A 14,295-nucleotide genomic window follows, 5' to 3' on the forward strand; every position below is an offset into this window, starting at 1 on the left:
AAAATGGTGTCAAAGTCTACTCTGTTTTGAATAGGTTGAGGAACTTTGTAGATAGTGCATCTCATGGGTTCAAAAAAGAGGTCCTCTGCATTATCATTCACTAGAAACTCAACCTCTTTCATGACTAACATCATCCCTCTCATGATCCAGGGCCTGCCAAATTTCAAAGCATTAAGAATAAACAAACTCTTCACTTTGATGATAAAGGTATTCATAGGACTCGAGAGAGCAAAGTAATCACAATCATGAAAGAATCGTGATTATGTATAGAGTAGTCTTTTGATGAAAGAGAGCCCCACATCATAAGGACAACACCAACGAGCTAAAGAACCAGAATCGATAGGTGGCAAGTTTTGATTGAAAGATGGTTTAGAGAGACGAAGGGTGAGTTTGCCATGGGTAGAAACAGTATAATGAGAAACCATATTAACTTTGGGATCAGAAAGATAAGGAAGAGGTAACTGAACAGAGAAAGATTGGAGGCTAAATATATTAGTGTTATAGAAGAAGAATACAAACAGAAGAGACCAAAAACCCATCTAATCTTCGCATGCAAGGAGGATCGGGAATCGCTGCTATCAGAAGAGTCTACTCACAGATTGATGTGAAAACCATTCGACTTCTAGAGAGATGAAGAGAGAAAATAGAAGTTAGAGAGAGAAGCAGACAGACTACAAACCAAAAAAAGAACAGAAAACCAAAAACCTAATATTAAGCCCAAGAAAAGAGAAGCTCAACTACCACCTAATCTCGAAACAAAAAGACAAATCTGAGTAAAATAGAATAGAAAATTATCTCATGACGATTTATCTACTATTACGTTGTGCCAACTGTTGTAAAGTTTATTCTTGATTCTCTCCCTGATTTGAAGCTCTCACCAATCCTTCGAATGTTTTGCATCGGAAATCTGCGACGAGCTGGAGATTGTGATGATTGTTCTTTGTTTGTTTTGATAGTGATGGTATGGAAGAAGTTAAAAGGGGTATTGATTAAATTTCGGTAAGCTTTAATGAGGATTGAAGACGATTTAGTAGTACTGAAATGAAGGTTGGTAAAATTTGGGGGTCTAGGGTTTTGACGAAGAAAGGAGGGAGGTGTTTTTCGCCTTGCTGAAGTCAAGCGAGAGACTCTCTCTCCTAAAAAATCGTCCTAGTAATATATATTTACAACAACAATGCGCTAGTATGGGTGACTTTGAAGACGCGAAAATAATATTTACAATAATCTATTTCTGAGTCGTTTTCTTTTTGGACTTTATTTGTTTGTTCTTCAAACACTTTATAATTCGGTCTCGAAAACTTCTCTTCCTCTTTTTTTTTGGTCAAACACTTTCTAATATAATAATAATAATAATCTATTTCTTAGCCGTATTCTTTTTTAAGTCGTATCACTATAAAGTCCGTTAAAACAACGGTAGAGACCCGAAAAAATAAGAGTTCGCCGATAAGAACAAGTAATAATCATTACAAAATACTAATGATGAGATCCTACCAACACCAATGCGCTAGTATGGGTGACTTTGGAGACACGAAAATAATATTTACAATAATCTATTTCTTAGTCGTTTTCTTTTTGGACTTTATTTATTTGTTCTTCGATGGAAGAAAGGGAAGGGTTAAAGTTTGAAGAAAAAAAAATCTAGTAGCCCCTTTCTTAACTCAGCTGATATATAAGGGGCAAAATACAAACTTGTCACAACGGATAAAAATTAAGACCCTAAAAAATCGCCCCCTCTTCTCATCTTCTGTCAGTAAACCATTTTAAAACTCGGTCTCGAAAACTTCTCTTCCTCTTCTAACTCGGTTTCGAACTCGGCTTCGAACTCATCTATTTAATGGACTGGAAATTCCATACTCTCTCTCTTTAGTCTCTAGGGTTACGATACCTAATCAGTTGGTATTATATTCATCGTAATTTGATGAATATGGAGAAAGCGTCACAAGGGAGTAGTAGTAGCAGTAGTAATCCAGAATATAATAAAGCTATGGATGATTTCTGGTCTAGGGTTCCGAGAGGAATTTACTTTAAACCTTCAGATGAAGAACTGGTTACATATTATCTTTATAGGAAGGTTAATAATCTTCCATTACCATTTAATAAAATCTATGAATTCGATGTCTACTCTGTTTCTCCTGATCACTTGTCTTCATCAGGTAATTACTATTATATATATGCTTCTCTCTCTTTCTCTTTTTTTTTTTTTTTAATTTTGGTAATTCATGACCTAATTAATTACTGACAATCAAGAAGATAATCACTCTGTCATAAAATTAGGTTGAATTGAAACAATACTAGTGTTTTTAAGTAATTAGACAGAAGCACCAGTAGAGAAGATTTGTTTTTGAATTTGTAATATTTAATAAATTTTGTTAGGAGGGTGATGTTGTAATTATATTGGTTATAAATTTTGTTAGGAGGGTGATGTTGTAATTATATTGGTTTTAGGTAAGTACGAAGGTTGTTCGGAGATGTATTTCTTTACACCAAGAAAAAGAAAATATCCGAATGGAAAGAGGCCAAGAAGAAATGCTGGAGATGGTCGGTGGAAAGCTACTGGAACGGACACGATCATAGATTGTGTACATGGCACCCAAAGTGGTCTTAAGAAAGTTTTAGTTTTTCATAGAGGAGAACATCGACGCGATAAGACTGATTGGGTTATGCATGAATATGTGCTCTCTAACGAAGATGACACGAATGACAAGAATGACAAGCCCAAGGTATATAATCAAGTCTCTAGCTCTTATTATTGATTACTTTTTTTTTATTAACTTACATGAATTTGCAGCAAAGGTTCAATTTCGCTTTAGTCTTTATTAAAATATACATGTAAAGATCTTTTTCGATTTTAGATTTTTGTATAAAGAATGGTTTTTGTCTGATTTTAATGCTTAGATCTATAATGTTTTCTTGTGCAGTTTGAGAGCATAGCTCTTTGTAAGATTTATAAGAAATCTAATAATGTTGAAGCTGATGTTGAAGATGAAGAACCAGTAGTGGAAAAATTACCTCATCCGTCAATGGAGGTTGAAGCTGAGGTGAACGTCCCTGTTGAAGATCGAATGAATGACAATGTTGTTTCTGATCCCACCAACTTTAACAATTCGACATACAATTTGGCTCCTAACATGTCCCATGTCAAATATCGGGTGAACGATAATGTTGCTTCTGATCATACTCGCTCCAATTATTCGACGAACAACTTGCCATCTGCTCCAATGTATGTGGGGAACAATCAAGAAACGACTCGTTCAGTAAACGTCGTGGTGAATGGGTTGTTCAACAATCAGACGGGGAATGTTGAAGATCTCATGAATGCGAATGATCCAGTAAACAGTTACCAGCAGCTTCTTATGCACTATAATAATCAGGTGAATGTTGGGATTCCAGTGAACAACCATGTTGCATCTGATAGGACAAACTTTATCAATTCGACATACAATCCGTGCAACAACCATGTTGCGGCCTCTTATATGTCCTATGCTGGGTATCCGATGATCAACAATGTTGCTACTACTAATGAGAGTCACTTCAACAATCCGGTGAACAACGTAGCTTTTAGTCCGATCAATTTCACTGCAAATCGGATGAACTCCTACAGTCCAGTGACAGTTGCGGCTTCAAGTCGGGTGACAAATGCAGCTCCAAACCCAATGAACTTGGACAATCGGGTGACAAATGCAGCTTTAAGTCGTAGGATGACAAATGCAGCTTTAAGTCGTCGGATGACAAATGCAGCTTTAAATCGTCGGATGACAAATGCAGCTTTAAATCGTCGGACGACAAGTGCAGCTCCAAATCCGATGAACTTGTATAATCAGATGACAACTTTAAATGGTCCAATGAAGTTGGACAATCTGGTGAGAAATGTAGTTTTATGTGGTCGGGTGACAAGTGCAGCTCCAAATAGGGTGAAGGATAATGTTGCGTCGGATCATGAGAATTACTTCAACTATGAGGCGAACAACTCGATCAATTCAACTTCAACTGGGATGAACTTGGACAATCCAGTGACAAATGAAAATGGTATAAGTTCAGATGGAATGATCTTGAACAATCCAGAGTCAATGATGAAGAATGAAGAAGCTCATCCAGCAGTAAACAATGTGGTGAATAATAATCAGGCGGCGAACAGTAACAATAATGATCCCATCTCCTCTCTTAATGGAGATTCATCAAATAGCAATGATGATTGGTGGGAAAAAGCTCTTCAGGATATCATGCGTTCCCCTGCCAACCAAAAATGATTCTATCTCGGAAAATTGTAAACTACTTTTGGGTAGTTTACAATTTTCCCATTGTGAGTTTGACCCCTAATCTTGTTACAAAGAATTGGTAATTTTTTTTTATATGACTAATCTCAAAATTAGTATGAATATAAGTTTGACTGTTTGCTTTGAGCACTAATAAAATACTCTTTCTCTTTTATACACATAGAAATTAGTTCTCTTATCTTCTTTACTTCATCTATGTTTTCAAGCTTTTCATATTTATCTTTAGATCACTTTTAAAGCATGAGAGTTACTGTGAAGTGTTTTTTGAAAGAATGGAGTGACGACTATTGTATCTTAGAAGCATACATTCAATATCTGTGTAACGATTATTACACGAGACGGAAATCAACTTTTGTCTTAACGATAATATGTTGACCCCGTCTCTCAATCTAATACTTCATCTATATTTTTGTCATAATTGGTTGGCCTCAGGTTGACATATATATATATATATATATATATATATATATATATATATATATATATATATATTATTTATGTTTATATCAACCTGAGTGACCAAGTGACTCTCCTATGATACTTGTTCGCCTCGTGCCTTGAGCCTAGATGAACCATGCCCAGTTTGGAGCTCAACTTAATTCTGGCTATAATAATAGCCGTAAAGGTCAAACACTGGAGGCTAGTGTTAGTTGTACACTTATTAGGTTGCAATTTATATGTGAGAGTGGTTTAAGGAATGTAATGGTCGATTTGATTGTTAATTAGAATAGTTGCAAGTAATGAATACTAAATGCGTGGTATATGACGCATGAAAACCAGTTCAACTTTACTAATGTAACATCATACATAACTTCATAAATCCAGATAGAAGGTAATTTGATGCATCTTTATTGCACAAAAGATTTGATGCATCTTTATTGCAAAAAAGATTTGATGCATCTTCATGCTAATTTACATCGTAGGAATTGAAGCGGTTCCCAACACTTGTCTGACATAGCAGCAGCAGCAAATGAAACTTCGGAAAGATTTCGTGAACATGGTCGAAAAACAGTTCTACGACTAGTAGAGATGGAATCTAGCTACCTGACAGTGGACTTTTTCCGCAAGCTCCCCCTGGAACCAGAAAAAGCTGGCCCAAATACCACTGCCCCAACTAGTGACCGGTACTCCGAGAATCACCTCCGAATAGTTGGTATTGAGATACGATCCCTTTTTTCCTCTTAGAATGATTTTTCCTTTAATCTTTTCTTATGACCCATATCTTATATACTCGCTTTCATCCTATGCTAACATACTTACAGAGGTTCTATTTGGTTTTAGGATCAAATGTATCAGCTTATGTTGGCATGGTTTGTGATACATTGAGGAATACCATACCTAAATCTGTCGTTTACTGTCAAGTCCGAGAATCAAAGCGTGCATTGCTTAATCATTTCTATGCTCAAGTTGGGAGGAGAGAGGTACACATCCCGAGTAGATCTTAGAAATTTCCTGTAATATCCCGATAGCTTGGGGCTCGTCAGAAGACTGGGCCATGGGTGCAATCTTAAATTTAGTAATTGCTAAGGCCTTTTCGGTGTGCTCTTTGTGCCCTCTCCTCTTCTCCTATAACGAAACAATGTAGAATAGGGTTTAGGCCTGGGCAGCAAAACGGGAACAATATATCAATAAATACTAGAACTTGTGTTATCTCAAAGTTACAAGGGAAACATACTTTTGCGTAGGACCAATATTCTTGTACGCGCCACATAATTGTTTAGGGAGCTAACTTTTCAATCGAGTGATTTAGGAGTCACTCCGATTCTTCAGGCCTAGGCCTAGCCAAGCCAGACCTGTCTCTAGCCTAACTGCTTAGTTATCTCCTGTAATGCTGAAACCTTTTTGCCAGTAGGTCGGTCTGAAAACCTGGAACGTTCCCGTAAAAAACTGGTTGAAAATCTATCCTATGCTTAGTTATTTACGACCTTCTTGGTGATACTTTCTCTTGTTCATAATAAGCTGGTTTGATGTTCTATTGTTATTCACTTAAAGAATTTTTTTTATGGATATACAGGCTCAGCTGTACACAATTTTATAAATGTGTCGTGCATTTGACCGTGTATTTAGAGAGCATCTGGATGGAGGGTAATACATCAATCTTCTTATACATAGGATATCTGTAGTTTTGTTTTCTTTCCTGGTTAAATGCTTAAGTTATAAACTTGAAATACTTAATTGGTCGATTATTTGAATATAAGTCTCTTTCTCTTATGAGGTTTCTTATCTTGGATCTTTGTTCTATATTTTGCTCAGATCCTTTTTTACTTGGTTTTCAAATTTCAATTGTTTCAAGTTCTCGTCAATTGCATGTGTTGCTTTAGCTAATTAATTATTTTCATTGTAGATTTATCCTATCTTATTGCATAACTAACGAAGAGTTTGTTGATATAGGCGACCTGGTGGAGATCGTGTATATTTGGTCTTTGATAACCAACTACCAGCTGCACTGAAAAAGCTTCCTTTTGATCGCCATCTTTCTCTACAAAACGTCCGAAAAGTTGTGTCAGAAGCAGATGGTTATCAGCCCCATTTAATTGCTCCAGAACAAGGTTACAGAAGACTAATTGACAGCTCTCTCAGACTCAGCTACTTTAAGGGCCCTGCTGAAGCCTCGGTTGATGCAGTAATGTTCTATGTCTTTTCCTAATTTTGTCTGCACTAGTCATTTATTTTTGTTTAAAATCTAACCTAAAGCCATGTTAAGGATTTATAGTTTAGTTAATACATCATACCTATGCCACAATTTGTGTTTGCATTTTGTATCATTTTTACAACACTTGGTGATTGTATATTTGTATTTGTGTTTTTTCAGGTACATTTCGTCTTGAAAGAACTTGTTAGAAAGTCTATATCAGAGACAGAGGTAAACAATCTGTATTTGGTGATATCTCTTTTCCTTTTGGTTTCCTATTCCCATGCTCTAAAATGCTTATAAGAAACTGCAGCCCGTGACATTTACAGTGTTCAGTCTTTGCCTGATGAATCGTAAAATAGTAGTCATATATTGATATTAGGCAGGCATGACATACCCTCTGCACTTACTACGATGTGTCTACTCGATAATTGTTAGACACTTCTGGTTCTGTATCGTTGTGCTCAAGGTAGCCTATACAGGTTTTGGGATCTTGGCTGGGTTCCCTGCCATTTGTACTTTTTTTTTGTTTCTTTCTTCAGTTTGTTTTATTTTGTGCAGAACTTTTGGATTGAAGAAAAAGTATGTATATTTTTTCCAATCTATGTATATACAAGTATACAATTATATATATAAATATATGCTTACATGAGTGACCAAGTGACTCCTAACTCCTAGTCCTGTGACCTCGTTTGTCTTAGGCCTTGAGCCTAGCCGAACCATGCCCATGTCTGGAGCTCAACTTAGTTCTGGCTATATTAGTATCCGTAAAGGTCAAACTAGGGAGGCTAGTGTTAGTCGTGCACTTATTAGGTTGCAAGTTATATGTGAGAGTGGTTTAAGGAATGTGGTGATCGATTTGGTTGTAAATGTTTAAATAGTCTAAAGTAATGAATACTATTATACTAAATACATGGTATATGGCGCATGAAAACCAGTTCAACTTTACTATATAACATCATACAGAACTTTATTATCCTAAATAGAAGGTAATTTGATGCACCTTCATGCTAATTTACACTCCTAGGAATTGAAGCGGTTCCCAACACTTCAATCTGACATAGCAGCAGCAGCAAATGAAGCTTTGGAAAGATTTCGCGAAGAGCCGAAGATGGTCGAAAAACAGTTCTACGACTAGTAGAGATGGAATCTAGCTACCTGACAGTGGACTTCTTCCGCAAGCTCCCCCTGGAACCAGAAAAAGCTGGCCCAAATACCACCGCCCCAACTAGTGACCGGTATCTTTTCTTTAATCTTTTCTTATGACCCGTATCTTTTTTACTCGCTCTCATCCTATGCTGATATACTTACAGAGTTTCTATTTATTTGATTCTAGGATCAAATGTATCAGCTTATGTGGGCATGGTCTGTGATACATTGAGGAATACCATACCTAAAGCTGTTGTTTACTGTCAAGTCCGAGAAGCAAAGCGTGCATTGCTCAATCATTTCTACGCTCAAGTTGGGAGGAGAGAGGTACACATCTTCCTTGAATTTATCTAACAAAATGTTTTTTTTTTTTCACATATTGAAACACAACATATGCTAGAAAGGGATTGATCCATGAAACTATTTCACTATGTTGTGACTCTGTGAGTAGAAGTTAGAAGGCCAGCGCTTTGGGGAAAGCTAAAAAGTTTCCGGGGTGTGAAGACTTGGTCAAAAATTGGTCAATTTTGTTTGACAATTTTATTTAGGGGGAAAGCAAAATACTTCTCCACCTCACCTCACTCTCTCTCCACCTCACCTCTATCTTCTCCGATTAGGTCGCCGACCGGAAAATTTTCCGGCCGGCGACCATTAAAAAAAATAATAATAATAATTTTTTTCACTCTCTCTCTCTCTAGAAACTCCGGTGAAGGGTAAAATTTTTTTTTTTTTTTTTTTTAATGGTCGCCGGCCGGAAAATTTTCCGGCCGGCGACCAAATCGGAGAAGACAATGAGGTGAGGTGGAGAGAGAGTGAGGTGAGGTGGAGATAGATTGAGGTGAGGTGGAGTGTTTTTTTTTATTTCCCCTTAAAATTTATTTCCCCGAAAAATCTCTAAAATTCTACATATTCCCTTTAAAATTTCACACCCCGGAAACTATTTAGCTTTCCCCAAAGCGGTGGCCAAGTTAGAAATGTCCTGTAATATCCGGATAGCTTGGGGAGCGTCTGAAGACTGGACTATAGGTGCAAGGTCTAATTTAATAATTGCTAAGGCCTTTTCGGTGGGCTCTTTGTGCCTTCTCCTATAATGAAACCCTGTAGAATTATTGGGTTTAGGCCTTGAATTATTGTGTTGTCACAAAGTCACCCATGTCTCAGGCCTAGTCAAGCCAGACATGTCTCTAGACTTCTGCTTAGTTGTCTCCTGAGATGCCGAGACCTTTTCGCTAGTAGATCATTCTCAAAACGGTGCAAGATTAATCCCGTGAGAAACTGGTTGAAAATTTATCCTATTATCAATTACCAGTTTAAGGGTTGGGAGGTTAGCAATCTTTATATGATCAAAATATGTGTTAATGTTATGGGTACAGAAAAAGCAGCTTGGTGCAATGTTAGATGAGGATCCACAACTAATGGAGAAAAGGGAAGGCATTGCTAAAAGGCTTGAGCTATACAAGTCTGGGCGGGACGAGATCGACTCTGTTGCATGGAAATGATCTGAAGACTGATACACACTCCTCTCTGTAACCCCACAATATATGGACAGCGGATATAAACCCTGGGTAATTCATGAAATCTAAATGGTAATATTGAGATATAAACCCTGGGTAATTCTTTGGTCGCCGCCAATATATGGACAGCGGATTTTTAATGTGGACACAAACTTTTTAGAGTGTAAAAATGGTCTATTACATTTCACCCTCACACGGATTCTATGTTTCTTTCTGTCTCTAAAATTCCTACCTTCACCCTATGTTGAAAAAGTCAGCAACGGGGACTAGTCGGCGGACTCGGGACTTGGCTTAGTCGCTAATAGTCGCATTTACCCTCTCAAAAGACCACTCTCCCTAAACCTAAACTAAAACCGCCTCACTCACACTGACAGTCACTCACCGCCAACGACCACCACTCCCGAACAACCGATCCACCATATACCACCACCACTACACCTGTAACAGTAACACCACCACTCCATAACTACCAAATATAATAGATGAAATTTAGTTTAATTTTTGATATTTTTAATTATGTATATTGTTTTTAATTTAGTTTAATATAAACAAAACCCGAAACCCGACCCGCCCGAGCCCGTTAAAGCCCGAACGGGCACTCAGGTATAATCGGGCCGCGGGCTCCCACATGATCATATTTACCCGCCCGATATCCCGATCGGGTGGCTTGCTATCCCGCCTGAACCCACCTGTGCCCGAAAATCGTGAGCCGAACCCGCCTGATTCCCACCCCTAATCAAACCTATAAATTAAAATATGTTCAGTCAGACAACACTTGGACATTTACAGTTAACAACGGTAAGTAATTTTTGTTATTAACTACAAAGAGAAGCTACAATGACGCTTATAACAGTAAAGAAAAAACTGAAAAGATCTATGTCAAACTAAAGATGATCTTGAATAGTAATGATAATAAAATTCAATTAATAAACATTGAGCTGGGAGAGATTATATAATAGTATAACCATCAAGGAAAGCGGAAGTTAACCGAGAAAAGGGAATGTGGAAAAATAAGGAAAAGATGAATTTACAAGAAAACAGTTTCTAAATGAAGAAGCATTGGTGTCAGAATTGAAAATTGAACCAAATGTTAAAGAATTTTAAAGCCACCTACCAACAAAAGAAAGAAAAATGGATAAGAACATATATAAAGTTAAGAAATTTTAAAAATGCACAAAGTGTGAAATGAAGATAAACCTTTAGCTTCACAGTCAAAAGAAGAGAGAAAGAGATTGAAGAATAGAGAGATTTAGGAAAAAGTTTACCAATCAATGAAATAGTTTATTCCTGGAATAAGTATTATGAGCATCTTCAATTACGATGTCAAGCTGAATAAATTATAGAAAACAGAAACAATTAAAAAGATAATAACAAAAGAGATACAACGAAGACAACATACTCACTTTCGTGCATACACACAAAATTATAAAGATGATAACAAAAGAAACAATTCCTTCATAAAAAAAAAAACAAAAGAAACAATTGACATCAAGATTACCCTTCACAACAAAAGAAGTAGAGTTATATACTCGTTTGAAACCAAATTGATTACCTAGGAAGCAAATCCAACTTAAAAACTGTAGACACAAAAGATTTAGAATCTGGGACAAAACAAAATACTCTTCAGAAGCCTTAAAGACTATTCTCTGCAATAAAACTAAAAAATGTAAAATTCAGTCAGACATTTTTTCGGACGCCTTAAACACATTATAAAGGAAACCAAGAAGAAAAGTAAATCTGAGGAGAAAGGAGTCAGACATCTTTTCTTTCTATTTAGGCTCTATAAATTTTTGCCACACATTCAATCTATATGAATCATGAAGATAAAACTACAGTTTTAAATATGACAAAACTAAACTAAGATAGATCCCTCTTGCTGTCGTTGCATTTAATCGGACAAAAGTTATCCAATATATTGTTTACATTCCATTGAATCTATAGTTATTATGAACATAAAAGAATAGTGAGCAAAAAACATCGACTTAAATTCAGTTTCATCAGACAGAAGCTATTAAAGTAGAAGATAAAACTATTAACGTAATAGCTAAAATAATTTAGTGAGACATTTAACCTATAAATAGTAATGACTAGGTCAAATCACGTTTCGAAGACCAACCAACATGAATGTTAAAATTTTAGATAAAGGAATTGAATAAAAACACTGACCTTGGATGATGCGTGAAGCAAATTGCCGACTATCTTCTGATGATTAAATTTAATTCATTTCCATGTTTAGGAGAAGAATGAAGAACTAATAGCAAAAGTTAAATGAATAATCCATATATTAAATGAATAGTTCTAATTTCCAAGTAAACATAATAGCAAAGATTAACAAAAACATGAAAAAATTTATTTTGTTAATTAGACCAATCAAAGTATAGATATAAACAATTTGTATCAGTAATTTTGTATAGGTATAGATATAAACATTTGAGACAAATATGAATAAATTCAAACCAATCAAAGTATTCTAAACATGCTTTCAACATTAAAAGACTAAGAAATCAGTCAAAAAATGATTATATTGTTTCAAATCAACCAAAAACGAACAAAATCAGTTCATTATATGAAATATAAAACATTAATGATCAAAATAGACTTACTTATTTGTGTCAGTAGTCACCAAATTCAGTATAAAAGGGACAAAATCAGTTCATAATGAAGTATAAAACACTAAAAGTTCTATCCTAACAAGCCAAATCTAATTATCAACAAGCTCTACAACATTAATGAAGTGTAAAACACTAAAAATTTAACATTAATTTGTGTTTTTATAGAAAAACAACATATAGTCTCTAGAGAGAGAAAGAGTAGTTAAAAGAAAAATGAAGAAGATAGAGAGAAACTTGCTTGCAATCTTGTTTGGGGAGGAAGATAGCTTCAAAATCTAATTGAATACTTGTTTGATTGATGTTTTGAGACGAGAAGATAAGTGACGAAGTCAAACTTTTAAACCCTAAAGAAACCTTATCCAGTGGAAAAGAACAAAAAAACATGTTGTCTCTTATGAATCCCGACTGGCCTGACTGGTTAACTCGACCCTAGTCGGGCCGAGTCAGAGATTTAGGTGGAATTGGGCCCAACTAAGGTTTTTAACCCTAGGTGAGTCGGCATAGTGTTCTCGAACCCCCTTCACTTGTAGGAGTACATCTTGGATTTGTCGATTATGTTATGGTCGGAGTCTCACTCATGGTGACATAGTCAAATTAGAAGAAGCAGTAGGTACTATTAAGTACTCAGAGACTAGTCCCGACTTTTCCAACATAGCCTTCACCGTCATCGCCATGAAGATCCTGAGTTTTTCATCTTCTGCACCAACACCGAGTCCATCTGCATCGATTATGTCCACTAGAACAATAATTTTGCCTTCATAAGAAATTTGGTCATTACAAACAATCAACAAGTACTTGGTAAGTGGTTGAATGAAAGTTTTTGTTAGGAATAACAAATGAATTGTTTTCAACAAAAAAAATGGATTGTCACAAGTATTACAAAGAAAAGACCAAGATATTGTGATCCTTGATTTATTAATATAATTAATGAATATAAGTTTTTGTTAATTACTATGTTTGCCAAAAAAATAATTATTTATTTTGGGTATATAACTTCGCAGCCCGTAGGTCGAAATCCTAGACTCGTCCATGTTCCATCATCTTTTGATCCCTAATAATTTGGACTTGAAGTTCTTCTTAGAGTACATGTCCTCAATATATTATTTTGATCTCTTACTTATAAGAGGCGATCAAAGCACTTTCTCTTCATATAAAATAAATCGCTATTAGTAGGGCATTATTTTACTTCTTTTCATTATGCTTAAAATAACCTATTTCTTAGCCGTATTTTTTTTTTACTATTTAGGTTGTGTATAAAGTCCGTTAAAAGAACGATAAAAAGATAGGAGTTCGCCGATGAGAACAAGTATTAGTCGTTACAAAATACTAATGATGAGATCATACGCTAGTATGGGTGGCTTTGGAGACGCAAAAATAATATTTACAATAATCTATTTCTTAGTCGTTCTTTTTTGGACAAGCTTCAAAGATACATCGGTATGCACAAGCTCCAAAGGATTGTGAGCTCTCCACCTTCCTTCTTTAGAAAAAATTGTTCTATGATGCTTTCCAAAGTTACATCCTTTACACACTTTATTTGGGTGATCAATATATGGTAAACCCTTTAACATATTCTTGATTGCCAAATCTTTCATTCCATCGAAGTTTAAACGCCCAAGTCTCAAATGCCACAACCAAGATTTATCTTTCACAATAGAGTTTAACCATTTTGCATCACCATGTTGAATATTTAGAGGAAATAATCTATTCTTTGCCATCTTCACCTTAGCAATTAGAGTTCCACTTCTATCTCTTAATGTGAGATGAAGATCCTTCAATCTTATATCATAGCCTTTTTCTAAAAGTTTTCCCAAACTCAAAATGTTATTTCTCATTAGGGGGGAACGTAATAAGCATCGGAAATATAGTTATGGTTTCTATTTTTTAGTTTAATGAGGATATTACCTTTCCCTAGCACCGGTATCTTTGAGGAGTCACCGAACTTTACACACACTTTCATTCACTTCAACAAACAATTATATTTTTCCACAAATATGATTACATGCACCAGTATCGAAATACCAAGTGTTTGTTTGTGATTTATCAAGTTCATCACAAGAGAAAAAAAACAATGTAGGATCTACATTGATTTCTACATCATTCTCAACAAGATT

General features: G+C 35.6%; 2 protein-coding genes across 3 annotated transcripts; both read left to right on the plus strand.

Moving 5' to 3' along the window:
- The first annotated feature begins 1,696 nt into the window (after nt 1–1,696).
- On the plus strand, nt 1,697–8,382 carry LOC147537163 (uncharacterized). 2 transcript variants are annotated; one of them, XM_086639203.1, is made up of 10 exons: nt 1,697–2,153; nt 2,446–2,720; nt 2,919–4,335; nt 5,198–5,427; nt 5,556–5,695; nt 6,289–6,359; nt 6,666–6,897; nt 7,087–7,137; nt 7,934–8,144; nt 8,220–8,382. In XM_086639203.1, exons 1-3 carry the CDS (start codon nt 1,919–1,921, stop codon nt 4,245–4,247), a joined length of 1,839 nt encoding a protein of 612 aa, XP_086495329.1. In that variant the 5' UTR covers nt 1,697–1,918; the 3' UTR covers nt 4,248–4,335; nt 5,198–5,427; nt 5,556–5,695; nt 6,289–6,359; nt 6,666–6,897; nt 7,087–7,137; nt 7,934–8,144; nt 8,220–8,382. The 2 variants fall into 2 exon arrangements, with proteins under 2 accessions (XP_086495329.1, XP_086495330.1); XM_086639204.1 differs by having other exon boundaries at nt 1,700–2,153; nt 7,934–8,175; nt 8,243–8,382.
- Nucleotides 5,304–9,554, plus strand: LOC147537164 (phragmoplastin DRP1C-like). The gene is made up of 9 exons (XM_086642738.1): nt 5,304–5,427; nt 5,556–5,695; nt 6,289–6,296; nt 6,666–6,897; nt 7,087–7,137; nt 7,468–7,492; nt 7,608–7,742; nt 8,243–8,382; nt 9,429–9,554. Exons 1-9 carry the CDS (start codon nt 5,304–5,306, stop codon nt 9,552–9,554), a joined length of 981 nt encoding a protein of 326 aa, XP_086498864.1.
- Nucleotides 9,555–14,295: the final 4,741 nt, after the last annotated feature.

The sequence above is a fragment of the Eschscholzia californica genome, unplaced genomic scaffold (genome assembly GCF_041429995.1).
Source record: "Eschscholzia californica isolate CP2 unplaced genomic scaffold, dmEscCali1.0.p SCAF_5, whole genome shotgun sequence".
Taxonomy (NCBI): Eukaryota; Viridiplantae; Streptophyta; class Magnoliopsida; order Ranunculales; family Papaveraceae; genus Eschscholzia; species Eschscholzia californica.